Source organism: Camelus ferus, chromosome 25 (genome assembly GCF_009834535.1).
Source record: "Camelus ferus isolate YT-003-E chromosome 25, BCGSAC_Cfer_1.0, whole genome shotgun sequence".
NCBI lineage: Eukaryota > Metazoa > Chordata > Mammalia > Artiodactyla > Camelidae > Camelus > Camelus ferus.
Window position 1 is genome coordinate 15,897,090 of NC_045720.1, and position 18,434 is coordinate 15,915,523.

Here is an 18,434-nt window from a genome sequence, read left to right on the forward strand (position 1 = left end):
GAGTTTGTGGTAATAAAACACCTGTTTAAAAACCAGAATTCATATTCCCACCCCTCCATGGAGAGAAGACTTCTAGGAGAGAGGCCCAAAGGTGACTTCTAAAGGATGAGCGGATTCCAGTGTCCTGTTTACTCAGTTTTGTATTCCCAAGGCCTATATATTACTGTCCAGCAAAACACAAGTTTCTTGAATAAATGAATGAGCAAGTGAATAAATGAGAGGAAAATGTAAAGTTCATTTGGTGAATACTGAGTGTAGTCTGAATTTACCCTGCCCCCTACATATATGGAATTGTGTAACTGACTTCCCAATTATTTGAAAATAAAAAAAAACTAACGTACTTCTCAAAACAGTAACCAACCACATAGCATTTTTCCATACAGACTATTCCGTAACTCATCAATAACTACGTAGGGAGAAAATGATTCCAAATCAAATACAGTACAGAAAAAGCTTTTTAATGCACTTTTTTTTTTCCCTTCAGGCAAAAGGGCTTCAGAAAACATCCATCATTAAGTAGTTTTACAAATGGCACTTCTGGCTACATTAGAGAGTTGGATATGAGTCCCATGTGTTTTCTCTGATAGGTGCGTTGTAGATCAGCTTTATAATGCAACCCTCTTTTAGGATTAAAAAATGGCTAATTTGTTCTAAAAGACAAGAAAAGCTGAAACCCTAAGGTCAGTGTTTTAAAATTTTAACATTTATTTCATGCTAGACTGTCTATTTTCATATTATAATTTTAAGTATTTTGCTATAATTTGTAGGAAAGGGAGAAAATGAATTTCTACCTAACTTAAAAATAAACATATATATTAAGTGCATATATTAATGCATTTGACAATACCATATACTAACTTTGATCATGAACTTCATTTTGGTACACTGTGGATTTATGCTTTTGGTATTGGACGGAGGGAAAACATATTACCACTGGAATTCTGCCTTAAATGAGTAAAACCATGGGCAGTGACACCAATAGACTCTAACCAGTTAGCAAAACTGAAATGTTCTAGAGTTATTCTGATCATTTATAATCAAAATGACACAGGATTAATATTCAACAGGAGAGAATAGTGAATATATGTTAATATAATAGTTAATGTAATGAAATCAGGTGATTTTCACAACATATTTGAAAGGAATGAGTATTTGGAAACAAGAGACTCTATTCTGGACTGAAAGCAATGATTTGTAAATGATTAATTCCCACCACTCCAATGCAGTCACCTTTTATAAGGTAGTGTGAGGCTGATCGCATCTAATCTACTCAAACATGGATATCTTCTTCATGTTGCCCACCCATTTGTCAACTAAATTTATCAGTTTATACAATTATTTAACAGAGATTAATAAGAAAACATCAGATCACAGGACGAACCCCAAAGGCAGCTGCATTTTTCTCTCTACAGCTGAATCAACCAACATGGCTTTCAAATTTGCACTGACAGCACATACTATGCTAATGAATTCACAAAAAACGACTTCCATCTCTATCACGAATACACAGACCCATTACAGAAACCCTGAAAAGTCAAAAGTGTTTTCTCTAGGAACAAAGAAAGCCATTTCTTTGAACTCTCCATGAGTGAAGTCTCACACACAATATACTGATATCACACAGACACGCATATGTAGGAAATAAAAGCTCTTAGAAATACGCTTACTGTTCATTTAGAATAATTCTTGATATTGCAGTTAGGAATGGAGTTTCTGAATTTTAAAGCCGTTCCACTGTCAAAATATCATACAAAACATTTATTTTTTTAGTGATGCGATTTAACAACCCAAGGCCTGAGTTAAAATATACACACTTTGCCGTCACAGGTACATGGCACAATTGCATTGTATGAATAACCCAAAGCCAAAGGCCTATTTTCACTGCACTACCCTCCACTGCAGGAGGCGAGACTGTAAGGGACATAAGACTGGAGGGCAGGGGCCTGGTGTCTGGCCGAGGCTCTGGCCCCAATAAGCCTCGTGGGTTTGGGTGTGCCGCTTGACCTTTCCACACCTGTTTCCTCCTCAGCAAAATGAAAAGAATAAAAACCGTGCTCTCCATGGCTCCATGTAACACTATTATTTTAGGATTTTCTGACTTTGAAGTCTTCATTAGGCACGGGGCTTTATCCACAACTACATGTTCTATTTCTACCCAGTGGTTGGTCGTAGTGATTTAATCTGGATAGCTGAAGCCTTCCAGTAACTAGGGAGCTTCTTGGTCCTTTACTCAAAAACCAGTGAGTACCTCCTCTTGGGGGATTGAAAATGGCCACAGACTCTTAGCAGCTCCTCTCACCAAAAGGGAGAGTCTGTTTTCCTTCTTGATTCTGAGCTAGCTTTGTGGCTTGCTTTGGGCAACAAAGTGCAATGGCAGTGACACTGTGTGACTTCCAAGCACGTCCACAAAGGATCTTGCAGATTCCATTCTCTCCCTCTTTGAGCTCTTGAGGTCTAATGAGGAAGCCTGGACTAGCTGTGGGGAAAGGCCATGTGAAGTGGAACTGAGGCACCCCAGCCAAAAGCCAGATACATGCACAAAGGCATCCAAGGTCAGCCAGCCCCCAACCAACACGCTCCCTGACCACAGATGTTTGTGTGAACCCAACCAGTACCACATCAAGCAGTGGCTGGTCATCCTGGCAGATGGAGCTCTGCCCAAAGGCCACCCCATAGGATTAGGAGCAAATAAGTAGTGTTATAAGCTATGTTTTGAGTTGCTTCATTAGACAGCAGTGGATGGCTGACACTGCTCTGTGTCAGGAAATCTGCTGGGTGAAGGGGATACCTGGGGAGGAAGACAGGTCCTGTTCTGCCCATGCTTAGCGTGTAATTAGCGAGTCAGACATGAAATGGGACAAATCCAAAGTCTATGTCATCAGTGCTATAACCACAGGAGGTTGGTGTTTAAGGGTCCATGGGAATTCAGAGAAGGAACATCAAGCCTAGAACTAGATTGTTGGTTTCTCAAAGGAGATAATATCTCAGGGGAGTTCATAAGACAGATATTTCCAGGCCAAAAAGGGGAAAGAATAATATTCCAGGGAGGAGAAACCACATGTGCAAAGGCCGGAGGGAGCTAGATCGGAGCCCCTAGGAAGAGAGCATCCAATTTACCTGCAGGGTGGGGATGTCAGGGTTGGGCTGGGGCTACAGGTGATGCTCTCTTGGCCTTAAGTAGAATTCTCTGGCATTTGACCTTTAAACTGCGGGTAATGGGAGCCAAAGGAGGAAACAGTTCTTCCTGTCTTCCTTCCCCTCTCCCTCCCTCCCTCCTTCACTTTAGTGTGCATCTGAGCAAAGACGTCAATGACATTCTCTGAATCAAAGAAATTTCACAGGCAGGAGGCTGCGTCAAGTAAATAAAGACAGAGGCTTCTCTGGTGCTTAGATTGGCTAAAGGGAAGTGGTATTATGCCAAGTTTCAAGACGACGGGCGTTAGGAGGTGAGTAAAAAGGACAAGCAGCCGGCAAGAAGAAGATGCCACTCCTGAAAGGCTTCCCCTCTTCTTCTGTCCATTAATGAACACCCGGAGACAGAAGGCATTTAGGATGCATCTTTTAGAGAGTCATGCATTTGTTTAAGCCTCCGATTTACTAGCTGCGTGTCCTTGCGCACATGACTCACCTCTTTATGAGTCCGTTTCCTCAGTTGTAAAATGGAGACGATGACAACACTGACGTCACAGGTCAGTAAGGACAGGCAACGCACAGCTTTAGCACAGCCCTGGGTACAGAATAAGCCCTCAGAGGAAGGTCCCTACATGGGGAAAGGCTCGGGGGAGAGGCCAGTGGCATTAAATACACTCGTGTCTGAATCCACGCTCTGCCGCTTGGTAGTTCTTGCAACTGCGTGAACTTAGAGACCATTTTAAAACTTGCTCAGACTTGGTTTCCACGTCTGAAAGATGAGGGTGATGATACCTACTTTGCAGGGCTGTGAGGAGGATTAAAAGAGAACATGTGTGTATGTAGCGCAGAGCCTGGCGCACAGTATAAAAGCACAGACACACGGAGGCGACATTATTTCTCAAATGTGGACGGACAGCATTCCTTTCAGTCATTTTGTATTACTTCAAAATCCTATTCTCTGACGAAAGCTACAGATCAGAAAAGCGGGATCACCAGAAACATACACATGTAATATCTTTTGCATAGTATGTCTGTTCCACCAGTGCCATTACATCGCGATAACCTATCACCAAAAAGTGGCAGAGGTCCAACGTTCCTATGTTATTAATACATGATAAGAAAGTAAGCTTGCCGTTCAGAATGTGTTATAGGAAAATAAGAGGCATTGAGCATTCTCTGACTCCCTAATTTGGCACTGGGAGGAATTTCCTCTACACACCAAGCCCCTAAATGCATTTTTTTCCAGACCAAAAAAAAAAAAAAAAAAAAAAAAAAAGTATACATACAAATGAGCTGAAAAGTTACAAATACAAGATGGTGCTTTTGGTGAAAAAATAACCCCAATGAACAAGCAGCATGTCATGTCATGTCCTTAGAATATGTTACCCTAGAAAACTAGTAAAAATTCAGGCCAATAAGGCAATTTAGTTTCAAGTTTTATCACATATGAGACAAGCTCTGGAATACTTCACTTAAAAAGGGACAACTTCAAAGTGAAATCTTGCCAGAGGCTTGATTTTGAATTATATGTGTATATACAAACTTGTCTGTTTTGACATTCAACACATTCAGGATTATTTCTAGAAGCTGCTGTTGCTGATTGACAGAACACAATGATTTAGCCTCAGAAAGAGAAAACAGAGCACATAGTTTTAAGTAGTATCTCCCCACCTACCCCACCCATACCATCATAAAGTTTTTGTTTTCTGACCAATGCCATAATTGAAAACACATGGTAAATACGAAAACAAATATATGTATGTATATGCATGACTGGGACGTTGTGCTGTACACCAGAGATTGACACGTTGTAACTGACTGTACTTCAATTAAAAAAAAGAACAACAACAAAAAAAACACATGTTAAGTAACAAGTTGATACTAAAGGCAGGAATTAAGAGAAAGTCCATTTTTGATGGCTTTCAAGTATCTGAATGCTTTAGAACCTTCAAAATGGCAATTAACAAGCACTCTTCCTTTGGATGTTGCTTTAATTTGAAGTTCGGTGAAATCTAGCTCCCTTAATAAACAGTCCCATGCTCATTTTGGTGACAGTACAACTTCAAGTCTGTAAAAACTGCTTTATTGACTCCCATGAAGGGGAATTTAGCACATGGCTGTTTTGGCTAGAGAAGCATTTCAACAACTTTCTGTGAACTAAGATTAAAAAAACAACGGATGAGAACTGCAAACAGAAATCAAGTAAGGCAATGCTCCTATGTAAAAAAAATTATTTCTCAAACTTTTTCTACGTTGACAGAAGTTGGGATTTTTCTGTTTTTTTTTTTTTAAAGATGTATTACCTGGTTCTTTTACATTCAAACTGAAACAGTGTATGAAACTCAAATTAGGATGTGTATATACGGAGAAAAGACTTGTACGTCCTAAGCCATCCATCTATATGAAGTCTTGTCATCGCATGGCTCTGTGCTCTGCCTCTGATCCTCCACAGGCCACAGGAAGGGCGGGGAGGGCCAGTCGCTCAGCACTCTAACTCCTCCATGACCTCCATGACAATCGTCCGTGGGCCCGTCAGAATCAGGTTGCTCACGGTCCGGTAGTCTACATGCAGCACGTTCAGCCCATTGACAGAGACGACAAACTGACAGACCTAAACGAAAAACAAAACGCATCTCTTATAGCTCCCAGGTTTTCACACACCTAGAATAAAGACATTGTGTATCTTTAACAGGTAACTTCATACATTGGTACCCAAGGGTGCCCAGACTGCAACTGCAATTTAACAATTTCCAAGAAACTATCCTTTTCCTGGAAGGCAATGTAATAGAAAAAGCATTTGGTTTAGTGTTTTACCAAATGGGGTTTAAATTCTAACTCACCCACTGCTGGCTTTAGCTAGGTTTTTAAATTTCTGAGCTTTATTTCCCTCAACCCTAAAATAAGGATGAATAATGATAACAACAACAACAACAATAATAATACCACCTACCTTATAAGATTGTCGTAAGAATTAAACAAGGTGAAGTACATGAAGCTTCTACTCCAGCACTCTGAACCTATGGGGTACTCAATGTCTTTTCATAGTCACAGTGTTTATGGCTGTTTTTATTCATTTGAACTCAATGTATAGAGGGACTCTATGTTCCCCCAGTAGTCCTCTTTTACACCTATTATTCCTGCATGATTATTAATAATTTCTCCTTTTAGTTGCCACGTGTCACCGTTGAGATGATAAACTCCACATACTTCCGTATTTCCCATCCTTGTGAAAATGGATGGGGCCAACAAAGGTCAGCTTTTATACCAAGTGAGTGTGAGTTTACCTGTGATAGGACAGAGTATTACAATTAAAAAAAAATAAGCACCCTTCAGCAATGAGCGGCCATGCTGGATGTGTCATAGTGAGCTTGATACTGGTCCACAGCTATTGCCTCAAATGGAGGGACTTCTCTTGAGGTTGGGGGTGATGTCAGATGCTGGGTGCTTTGCATTTAGCTGACACAAATGAAGGTGGTATACCTGCTGTGTGTCTGAAGAGGGGGTCACTGGATGAGCGATTTGTTTATGTCACTCAAATAGAAAAATGGAGAGAGACACAGGTCTCCAGCTGTCAGTGCAGAATGTAAGTGGTAGGTACTGATGCTAAATGTAATAATATTCCCAACACCCAAAGATGCCCACAGCCTAATCCCCAGAACCTGTGAATTTATTAGTTGACTTGGGGGACAGGGAATTAAGGTTGCAGATGGAACTGGATTGCTAATTAGCTGATTTTAACATAAGGCTTATCCAGGTGGGCCCAATGCAAGCACAAGGGTCTTTGTAAGAGGGAGATAAGCAAGTCAAAGCAGAAGTAGGAGATGTGACAACAGAAGCAAGAGTGACATGAGGAAGGCGCCAGGAGCCGGGGAATGCAGGTGGCCTCTAGAAGCTGAAAAAAGATAAGGAAATGGATTCCCCCTTAAGAATCTCCAGAAGGAATGCAGACCTGCTGACCCCTTTATTTTAGACTTCTGACTCCAGAACTATAAGGTAATAAGTTTGTGTTGTTTTAAGCCACCAAGTTTGTGTTAATTTGTTACAGCAGACGAATGAAGTGATGAATAAATGTGTTCATTGCTGAATGAATGAATGTATTGAGCAAAAAAGCACAACTAGGATTGAGCCTGAAGGATTTCTCGCTTCTTATAAATTATCCCATTACTTACTGGGAAAATAAGAAAATAAGGAGGAAGAAAGAAAAGACGACAAAAGGGAAGGGAGAGAAGTTGCAGGGAGGGGAAGGAAAGGAGGGATAGACTGTTTGGCTGAGATTGATTAATTTAATGAAGCTGTTACCGTGGCTGTTAGCCTCCAGCTCTAACTCTCCCTCTTCCTTGAGGGAACATAAGATGCAGCTGTGGAGAAGTGTTATCCTTGTTTTACAGGAAACCACCAGAGGAGAAAAAAACAAGAACCCACCAGAAATGGTTAGAATGGCCAAATCCAAGATGGTGGAAGAGCTGACCTTCAGAAGACCCTGAGCCTCATAATATATTAGCATGCTAAATGACACGCCCACCAACACCATGACAGTTGACAATTGTTATGACAATAACATGACAGTTGTTATAGCAATAACAACTAGAAGAATCCATACGAGGACTGAAAAGGGGTGCTGCCCCAGTTCCAAGCAAACTACAACCCTATTCTTGAGAAGTCATGAATATTCCTCCCTCTTCTTACCTAATTCCATCCCCTAACCCCCGGCTCTTCTGTATCTGTGGTATCCCAGCCTAAGTCCGGGGAGAAGTGGATTTGCAAACTAAGCTCCCACTTTTCCATTCTCTGGCTGTTGAATAAAGCTTGGCTGTTTTGGTCTCAGCCTTGGTTTCTATTATTGGCTGTGCAAATCCGAATTGAAAAAGAACCTCCCTGCCTGAGGCCTGGGATTTTGGCTGGGATAGGGCCCAGGTAGGGGTCCATACGACCAACTTGGTCACAATATCCCCCATATCTGTTTTCTCAACCTCATACTTTTTTAAGTATAATGTCTGAGAATTAAGGTGCACGCCTGCTCCAAATTTATTAATAAATTAATGTTGATGACACAAAGAATATGAAAATACTAAAAGACTTGAAAATCACCATTTTCTTTTATTGTTTTCTGAGTGGGTAATATCCATGGAGAGTCAAACAGTGTTAACATAACAAATAATATGAGATATAAATAATATATAATATAAATGTGAAATATACAAATTACATTTTATATTTTAAATGTAAATATGAAATAAAATGCTGTATTAGTAAGTCTAAAAATATCTATACATATTACTTAGATAAGCCAAAACTGGAATGTATTAAAAGGGCAGCTATGTATTTGTGGAAAAGACGTAGGATTTGGAATCCAGTGACACAGATTTAAGTTCGAGGTTCCTTTGTTGGATGATCTTAATCAAGTTACCTGCCCTCATCTACCCATCAATGACATCATTTGTAAAACAGTGTCAGGTAAAAATGCTCATCCTCACAGGTTCAAATGAATGAATTTAAAACCTCTTTGCAAATACCAAGCCCTACACCAATACCGGGTTCTATGAACTTCTTTCCCTTTAAAAACACCCGCTTTTTTCATGGTCACATGCAAAACAAAATGGAAAATGGACAGTGGCAAGCACAGTGGTTATTTACTCAATAAACACTTCCTGTTGTTACAAATCTGAATATTTTTCACTCCCCAACTTACAATACTGTGGTGTCTTTCAACATAAGGGGACCAATCACTGTTTCTCCTCTCCAATTTCTACAAATCTGTCCTCATGAATTCAAGGCACATTTTTTATTATTTTTTTCAGAGCACATCTTGTACAGGATCAGCAGTTCTCAACCATGGTTGAGAACCATGAAGTCAGAATCAAGGTCACGCTAGCAGGTTACAATTCAATCTGAAGTAGAGTACAAGCAATTTGCAGCACAATTTAGCGCTAATTCAGTGTGGACATTCTGCTGGTGCTTTGTGTTCTCTGCTCCAGCATACTCATGAGCCAAAGAATGAGAGGAATTCCACCCCCTTCCGATCCAGAGTGTTGACTTTAGAGCTGGGTCCTTCCTTTCTCCAAAGGGATGACCGGCCTTTTTTTGTGTTGCCCCAGGAGAGGACAGAAATTGCCAGGTGGGCTCACACTCCAGCTAACCCTTCACAGGCTCCCGAAGATGAGACGTATCTCTGCATCACTCAGGGATCGCCTTCAGCATGTAGTCTCAACCTGAATTATATTTTCTCTCTCCCACAGCAGGTTTGTTTCAATTGACCAACATTTAAAAATTAGAAAACTTCCACATAAAAATCCAGATTCTGGCCTTTCTGGAATAGTCTGAAGATCTAACAATACCAGGTCTGGATGGCCACTTGGCAATGGCTCTGGAGTGGCTGCCCCTTCTAGAGGGGCATTTACTTGCTCCTATCTTTCGTACACTGAGCTGACAGACATTTGACTCTGTGGTCCCTGATCTGGGGCCACCAGAGAGAAAGAGCTAAAGAGAGGAAGGCTTGATGCTTTAAAACTGAAGGACCTCAAATGTTTGTCAGCTGATGAAAGGGGAAATAAAATTTGGTATATCCAAACAATGGAATATTACTCAGCAAAAAAATGGAACCAACTACACGTCATGACGTGAATGAAACTTGACAACATTCTGCTAAGTGAAAAAAGCCAGTCACAACAGACCATGCACACTGTATGAGTCCATTTACATCAAGTGTCCAGAAGACACAAATCCACAGAGGCAGTAAATCAGGGGCTGTCTAGGGCTGGAGACGGGGGAGGTATGGGAGTGATCACTGATGAGTGCAGGCTTTCTTTTAGGGGTGATGAGAATGTTCTCAAATTGTGACGATAGTTCCATAATTCTGTGAATATACCAAACCCCAGTGAAGTGTACACTGAATTGTATGACACGTGAATTATATCTCAACAAAACTGCTATTAGGAAAAAAAAGACCCGGAGGAAAGCTTGATGCCAGAAGTGCACAGATCTCTGGAATGGTGAAGGGGGTTGCAGGTCAGTTTAAAGGTGGGTGTCTCATGGACGTCTTGATTTCAGGGGATCTTGGAGGCTACAGAACTTTTAAGGGCTGTGTGTTTGAGAGGATCAGCAGTCAGTGACCTCTCCTCAGGACCTATGCCCAGGGGCTCAGGGATGAGAAAGGGGCAGCCGGCAGGGCCAGCTGGGTGGTAGCAGTGAGCAACGAGGTTCAAGGTCCTTTCCATCGAGCTACCTAAACCCCAGGATGGGTGTGGGGGGCATGTCATCCCAAAGTGGAAGGACACAAACAGGAGCACCAAAACTATCTTCTGTTGGACTTGTCACCCACCTTGATGAGTGATGGCTTGAACTGAATTTAATTTTAGAAAAATATAGATGGTTGTTGATTTGCTCTTTTGTACAATAAGGCTGATTCAAGGCTACCCTAGGCACAAATACAATCTCACCCCCCGCATCCTCACATGCTCTCCAGAGTGGTAAAGGGCAAGGCTGGACCATGAATCACGCATATCCCACAACCCTTCTCCCCTGTGCTGCTACCTGGGCACTCCTCTGGGAGTATGAAGATCATGTGAAGACCCTCCGTCATGGGTCTTCAAAGGCTAAGACATCTTGTACCGATTGATGCATACAGACCGTACATCTAGATTTAAATAGCGGAGTCCTTGCTTTCATGAAGCTTACAATTTACAGATGGTCCCCAACTTACAACGGTTCAACAACCATTTTTCGACTTTAAGGTGGTGCTATATTCAGTAGAAACTGTACTTTGAATTTTGGATTTTGGTCTTTTCCTGGGCTGTGAGGTACAATATTCTCCCGTGATGCTGGGCAGCGGTAGAGCCCCAGCTCCCACTCAGCCAGGCGATCACAAAGGTAAACAATCAATACATTTAACAACCATTCCATTTTTCACCTTCAATACAGTATTCAATAAACTACATGAGATACTCAACACACTATTATAAATGGCTTTGTGTTAGATGATTGTGCCCAGCTGTTGGCTAATATAAGTATTCTGAGCATGTTTGAGATAGGTGAAGCCATGATGCTCCACATATTAAATGCATTTTTTTTACTTACGATATTTTCAATTTACGATGGGTTTATCAGGATGTAACCCTATCCTAGGTCAAGGAAGATTTGCACTTTAGGAGAAAGGAAATCACAGGTAGGCTCCTCTTCAAAGCAGCAAGCAGCTTCTCATAAATTCTGTCATTTATTGAAAATTTACTCTTTTCCAAGTACCAATCCAGGTACTTTACGTACTTCATCAAAAATCCTCCTATCGGCCATGTGGGGACATCTGTTAGATTTGGGGCATCCAGTTGTCATTCTGCTAAAAGCAGCTTAATATCCTTTTTGGGTATCATCTTTCCCCTGCTGTGGGAAATACAGATGGGCGTGCCAGTCAAGGTGCCCTCCCCTCCATGGGGTCAAGTGATTTAAGTTTGACCCAGCAGGCTCTCTCTCCTGGAGCACTGAATTTAGAGCTGAGAACCACAGAGAAGGAGTTCATTTGCACTGGTACTTAGATCCCCAGATCTGCCCTGGTTCCTGTCCTTTATCAGACCTAGTTCCCTAGACCTGCCTTTGATTCTCTTACATTCTGGATGAACTTTCAATCAATTTCTTTTTTTCTCTCATACCTGATTTCTGTCATTGGCACCCAAGAGCATCAATACAATCCTTAAGAACAAACTGAATCTCAGAAAGGTTAAGTTATTTGCTCAAGGTCACACAGCTAAGTGCCTCATCTTGAATTTGAAGTCCTTATGGCTCTACAGACCTACATGAATACACATTTATAAAGTACAACATGCAAGTTCTGAGGAATGCAGAGAAAAGTGGAAAACAAGTGTTTTCTTTCTTTGCTTTAACTGTTAACAAACAGTCTGGGTTCACTCAAATATCTTGTAACATTGACGTTTAAGCTCTTCCAACTTCACTTAAAAATCCTCAACAATATGTAAATTTAGACATTTATTTCAAATGTTTTCCTTGAATGAGACAAAAAAGAAAAAAAAAAGCCTTTCAAACATTTATCATGCTTATATTAGAGATAGTATTTTTAGAATCAGGCTGTTGGAAAGACATCCTCTCTTCCTAAGAGCTCCCAATAACTGCTGTGGTTCCAGCAGTTCCAATGTCCTGTTACTAAAAATGTGCAAAATGATCTAGAAATGCAGGTATTGCTATGTAATGTATTCAGTTATAACGGACTTTGAATTAGCAATGATGGTACACTATGTTCTGAAAATCAACACACATTATGAGTAACCACAGGAAGCACGCAGCCTGGGTGAAAATCATTTCTCTACTATATTAAAAAGCACACAGAACATGTGATGAGCTCTGAACAGACCTACCTTGGGTTCATATTATCTCCTACCTGGGGGCGGGAGACTTAGATACCACCCATAGGTGGTAAAGAGAATTCAAGAGAGGTTGTGATGCTTTTCTTCTGCTTATAATGATCTTTATCAGATCTGTTTTTAAAGATTTGATTGCAACCCTCTCATTTCCCCAGTTCACTGAAAAGAGCTCAATCATGAGCTCATGGAGCTGCTCCGCACTCATCAAGGAGGCCAGTACCTTCTTTATAAAGAAGGGATGGAGAGGACATGATCCTTAATGAAAAAAAGAACAAAACCTTCATATGTCACAGGTTAAGTGATGACTCTGAGCAAGAGGGCAGTGAGGAAAAGTGCCCCAAACCACAGTAGGTCTGATAAGAGTTAACAGGAAGAGGGAGGCAAGACTCAGACATTTCAGGGTGTGATCAGGTTGGGATAAATACAGAGGCTGAATTCCAGCCTTCCTCTTGATAAGGAGCCAAACCAGCTAAATAATGTTGCCTCTAATTCCTCTCCCTGCGCCAGTCCTGGCAGATGTAACCCTCCAAATAGACTGAGTGCCTGTGGGATTGTGCAACTGCCCATTAGTTCTCGTATGGCTGGAGTTCCATCATGGTTATTGGATTGTTTCATCCAAAGTGGAAGTGAGGTTGGGGAGAAACACTCCACCTAGGACTACCTAAGTGTCTTCCCACTGCCATGGAAATCTGTATTCACCAAGTCACTTGAATCCCTGAAACGGCTACATCCATGAAAAAGCTACACTGGCTTTTCTCTAATTTTTTTTTTTCTTTCTGATCTTGAAGGAGAAAGAAGGATGGCAAGGTAAGGCTGCTTCAAGCCTTCCCTGAAAATTAAAGAACAAAACAAAACACCAAAAAACATTTACCAAGACAGAGACCAAGAGAGAAAGTTTCAGAGACAGAATAGTCAGAAGAAGAAGATACATACAGACACAGGAAATAATCAGCAAGAGCTGGGTCCTAGTGAGTAGGAAATGGAAACTTGTTCAATCAAATGATACAGAAAGTAGAATCAAGTGGGGGAGGGTATAGCTCAAGTGGTAGAGCGCATGCTTAGCATGCACAAGGTCCTGGGTTCAATCCCCAGTACCTCCTCCAAAAAAATAAATAACTAAACCTAATTACCTCCCCTACCAAAAAAAAAAAAGTAGAATCAAGATATTAAGTACAAGCTAATACTCAAATTCTTAATCAAGTAGAACACTTAAGACGTATTCTAGAGATCACTCTGATTAAGCTCTCACTCAAAGCAGAACTCTTCTCTACAAATCCTTGGCATCCAACCTATTGTAAAAGCCACTTAGGACAGGAAGTACACCAATTAATGAGGAAACTTATTTTGAGCCAGCTGCATGTGAGAATTTTCAGCTACACATTCAGTCAACATTATTCGTGCCATTTTCACCATTCAGCTGCCTAGTGAAAAGCACATCTAAATATAAAACAGTGGCGCTCAAACTGTAGTGCAAATATAAGTCATCTTTAACGGCTTGTGGAAAATGTGAATTCTCAGATCTCGTCTAGTATCTACCAAATCTGACTCTTTGAGGGTGAGTCCCAAGAACCTGCATTTTCATTAAGCACATTAGGTGATTCTGATACAGTATTACGTTGAAAAACAGTGCTACAAAGTATCCACCAGAATTGTCTGTACCAAAAGTTAGAGTCATCCCATACCTGTTTGTTTTATAATAACACATTCTATGACTTTAAGCATTAACAGCCTCAAATACAAGAGGGAGATTGACATTTTAGATTTTATTATAGTTGTTACTTGCTTACAAGTCTATTTTATTTTTAGAGCCAAATTCTGCTGTATTCTAGACTTCAAAATTAATAATAACAATGTGTAAAAATGCTTACGTTTAGAACAATTAGCAGAGGTAATATCCAAGTCGCTCAAAACTCAGTACCAAAAATAACCAAGCCCCCTGCCATGTTACCACGCATACTTTTAAAGCCATACATGAGCCACCAATTTCAACTGTTAATGTGGCAAATACGTATCACAACCAGACCTGCTGGGCACAAAGCCTGAGGCTTTCTGACAGCCAAAGTATCGAAGATAAAAGAAGGCTGAGGGTGAATCAGATTAATGAAAGTCATGAGGAGATTGAGAAATATTTAAAAGCTGCTGACGTTTAGAGTTCAGAAAGAAAAAAGATATATGTTGACTGCCCCTATTTCTTTAAACCTTGCTCCAAATTATACACCATGGCTTTCATAATCTGACATAAGAGACTGTGAACACAGTAGCATACACATTTAAATAGAGCGCTCTTCTTGTGGATGACTTTTTATGTCTCTTCTCCTGGAAATAACTTTCTATTTTATATTGATATATTTTTTAAAATTTGTATTTCTTATATGAAAAAAATTTATATATTTAAAATATTTTTTCTATTCTTACATTTAAAATATATCGATATTTTGAAATATTTATATATTTAAAATATATTTTCTATTTTTATATTTTAAAATACATCAATATATATTTTAATAGAAATTGAAATTTCTGTTTCGCAGGGGAAAGCTTAGCCATTTGATCCACACACCCAGACCACTTCTCAGGTCACGACTTGCTGGTCAGCATGGGCAGTGCTCTGATCGCTAACAGGACCGCCTAACATTTTCCCAAAGTTCTTTACATCGGTAGTCTCATTTGAAATTCCCAACACATCCTGTGAGGCAGGCACACTTATGATTATTACTATTCCCATCTCACAGTCGAGGGTGCAGATTCAGAGTAGTAAGGTGACTGGCCTAAGTTCACAGAGCTAGTAAGCAGCGAAGCCCAGAGTTTTTACTCCAAACTCGAATACTTAACACCCTGGGCTACCTTGCCTCCTGAGTAACAGAGAATCACCTCCCCTCAAGTCGGCACTGATACCAAGTGGATAAAAACCTCAATGTGGTTTTTCACATGCAGTGAATTTTTTTAAAAACACTGCATTTGATTTTTCCTTCTACTGTCCTTGCAAATGGAAGAAAGCTCACTTCATCACCACCACCACCACCACCACTATGAGGAAGAAAATGATGGAGAGAGGTAAGGAGGCACTTTTACTCTTTCAAGAATAACTCGGGCTAAACTTTACATCCAGGCCAGACCTTACAGGTCTTATTATCCTCAACCAAAGTTTAAATAACCATGTTTATTTATGACTCTCTGCTTGAGTGAGCTGAATATTAATGATTCCTAGGTGGAGATTGTAAAGATTCGAGGAGGAAGGACATAACCTGCATAAAGAACTGAATAATTAGGTTGTTGACAGTGCTGCATATAATACAGCCAGCAAGCTCCCCCAAGCCACACTGTTTGTCATGGTGATCACATCGCCTAATCGCTGCCTTTAACTGGCATTACCAATTCCACACACATTCCTTTTTTTGTTGTCGCAATCCTTGCTTCACAATAGAAACAGGACAGCAGAAGATTCAATATACCATCTGTCTTCTGTAGGTGGGTGAGAATGTTGGTATCAGGCGATCGACACAGCATGGGCATTAATTACCATGTTCAATGTGAGGCACCCTTCACTTGTCTATAAAGCTTGGCTTATTCACAGCAAAATCGGACTTCTTGTGCATCTCCAGGGATACACGCATTCTCTCCTTCCGCCCTGCCTCCCCAGTGAGGACTCCCCCGAGGGTAAAGTTAAGCGTAGAATAATGGAGAAAGCACTGGATAAGGAGCCAGGAGGTAAATTCTGCTCTCAGCTCCGCACCCAGTGAGGTGAATCACTTTGAACATGCTACTTCACTTCCCTGAGCATTAGTTCTTCATCTGATAAATTGGGCTGAAAAGAGATGTATATTTATTTAAGACTTTAAAGCACCTTTCAGCTCTGAAGTTCAATGAGAAAAAAATAACTTTTATTAATTAGTGATTCAGCAACTTCTGTTAATAACAACTTGAGTTTACAGGTTACATATGTTCCGAGAACTAGGTCAGGAGTTTGCTTATATTGCATTTGCAAAGGGGACATCATTTTTTGATGTGTAAACTTGAAGCTCAGAAGAGCATAAATGAAGGAGAGTAAGATGACAGTCTCTCTCATGCATGTAAGTGTTTTTGATATATAAATAACAACAAAAATGTCTAAAATGTATTATAAAGCTATATTCTATTATTGTAGTCCATAAGATGGGCTAGTATTAAGATAGATATACAGACCAATGTAACAGAAATGGAAGTCCAGAAACTGGACCCCCACACACGGGGCGCCTGACATATGATGAAGTCAGCACTGCAGAAAAGGACATTTTATAACAATAAAGGTTTAATCCATCAAGAAGACGTAAAAATTTTAAACATATATACCTCACAAATATATATATATACACACACACACCAAACACAAATACCAAGTGTATATGCCTAACCAAAAAAGCCCCCAAGCACATGAAGCAAAATTCACAGAATTCAAGGTCTAAATACACAATTCAGTAACAGTTGAGGATTATTCTGCTCCACTTTCAGTGACGGCTAGAACAGTTAGGCAGAAGATCACACTAATGAAATGTAACATACATGCATAACCAATGACCCAACACTTCCACTCCTAGATGTGCATCCAATAATTTGATTGCAATATGATTACAAATATACATTTTAGAAGATGACTAATCCGTGGTCTTAGAATTCTTGAGCAGTGGGTTCCACTGGTAATTCACTTTGTAATAATCTGAGATGTGCATGAATAATCTGTACCTTTTCTGTATAGCACAATAAAAAAAAATTTGACTCCCATTTCTATAATTTAATCATTATATGACTTCGGGCAAATTACAAATTCTCTGAGTTATACTTGAGTTATACTCTGAGTTAGACTCATCTGTAAAATGGGGATCATGTTTCTTACAGGGATCAAAACTGATTAAGTACCAAGCCCAGTTTAATACCAGTGAATGTTAAATAAATGTTTTTCTCCACAAGACTTCTTCCTGCACAAGCTCTCCCTCCAAAACAGCCCAGTGGATGCAGGCTGTTGAAAGAGACAAACCACTGCATGGGTCTGCACCCGGGAAAGCCAGTTTGGGTCCTGGTTTGGGAAATGGAAATAAATGTCAAGTTGGAGTTACACATTTGAAAATTTAAAATAAACATGAAAATAAAAAAACAATATAGGGTGATAAGAGAGACGTTTTTCCCAATCCAAGAGAACTGCATAAGGATAGAGAATCCAGAAGCCATAGTAAACAATCAGCATAATTTTAAGGTAAACAGAGCAGTGGGAATCCGGCTGAAGAATCTCTGGTCCTGTCCCTAAGATATTCACTTTAACCAAGTTGCGTCAGAACTGAAGTAGTCGTACACTGCAACTAGACTCATGGATGGTCCTTGAACAAAATATTAAACAGAGACATGAGCTGAGTCAAGATTTGCAGAATGTAGATGTAACTATATTCTTAGGTCTATAGAAGGCTTTATTTTTTACAAAAACGTTCACATTCAGCACGGATATTACTTAGGCATTTTGGACATTCCTGTAGTAAATAAGTCATGTGTCTGTGTTTACTGAATAACAGCCCTGACAGCAGAACACTGTTCTTGGGGGGGAGGGAGAAGAAAGAAAATTTGCAGCTGTATGTTCAGTTCCATAAATCTCTCCACCAGCTATGCAACTGGCTAGAGAGTGACTGGTGTGGGAGGAGGCAGAAGTCCAGCTCTTGGATAAACACAGGATTCTCTCTCCAGAGAATTATAGTCTTCCTCTAAACTTTATGCATTTTAAGCATGCTATATGGCTTTGTGGTGTCCCCAAAGAACAGACTGCACAATTAGCCTTGAAGGAAAGCCAACCGTACGTAAGATCAACCTTCTTCCACAATGAAACAACAACAACAGAAAGCGACCCTGGAGAATTTTTGTTTCAAATTGAGAAATTCAAAGTGCCTGCTGGTTTCAAACAGAATCTGCCCCCTTTCA

General features: G+C 40.2%; 1 protein-coding gene across 3 annotated transcripts in view; it reads right to left on the reverse strand.

The window, feature by feature from the left end:
- Window positions 1-437: 437 nt before the first annotated feature.
- Window positions 438-18,434, reverse strand: part of DEPTOR (DEP domain containing MTOR interacting protein) — a 130,447-nt gene continuing 112,450 nt past the window's right edge. For all 3 annotated transcript variants that reach the window (XM_032468117.1, XM_014560710.2, XM_032468116.1), the window contains one exon: window positions 438-5,743. In XM_032468117.1, the coding sequence (XP_032324008.1) occupies window positions 5,615-5,743 (129 nt within the window). In that variant the 3' untranslated portion in view covers window positions 438-5,614. The remainder of the gene's footprint in view (window positions 5,744-18,434) is intronic.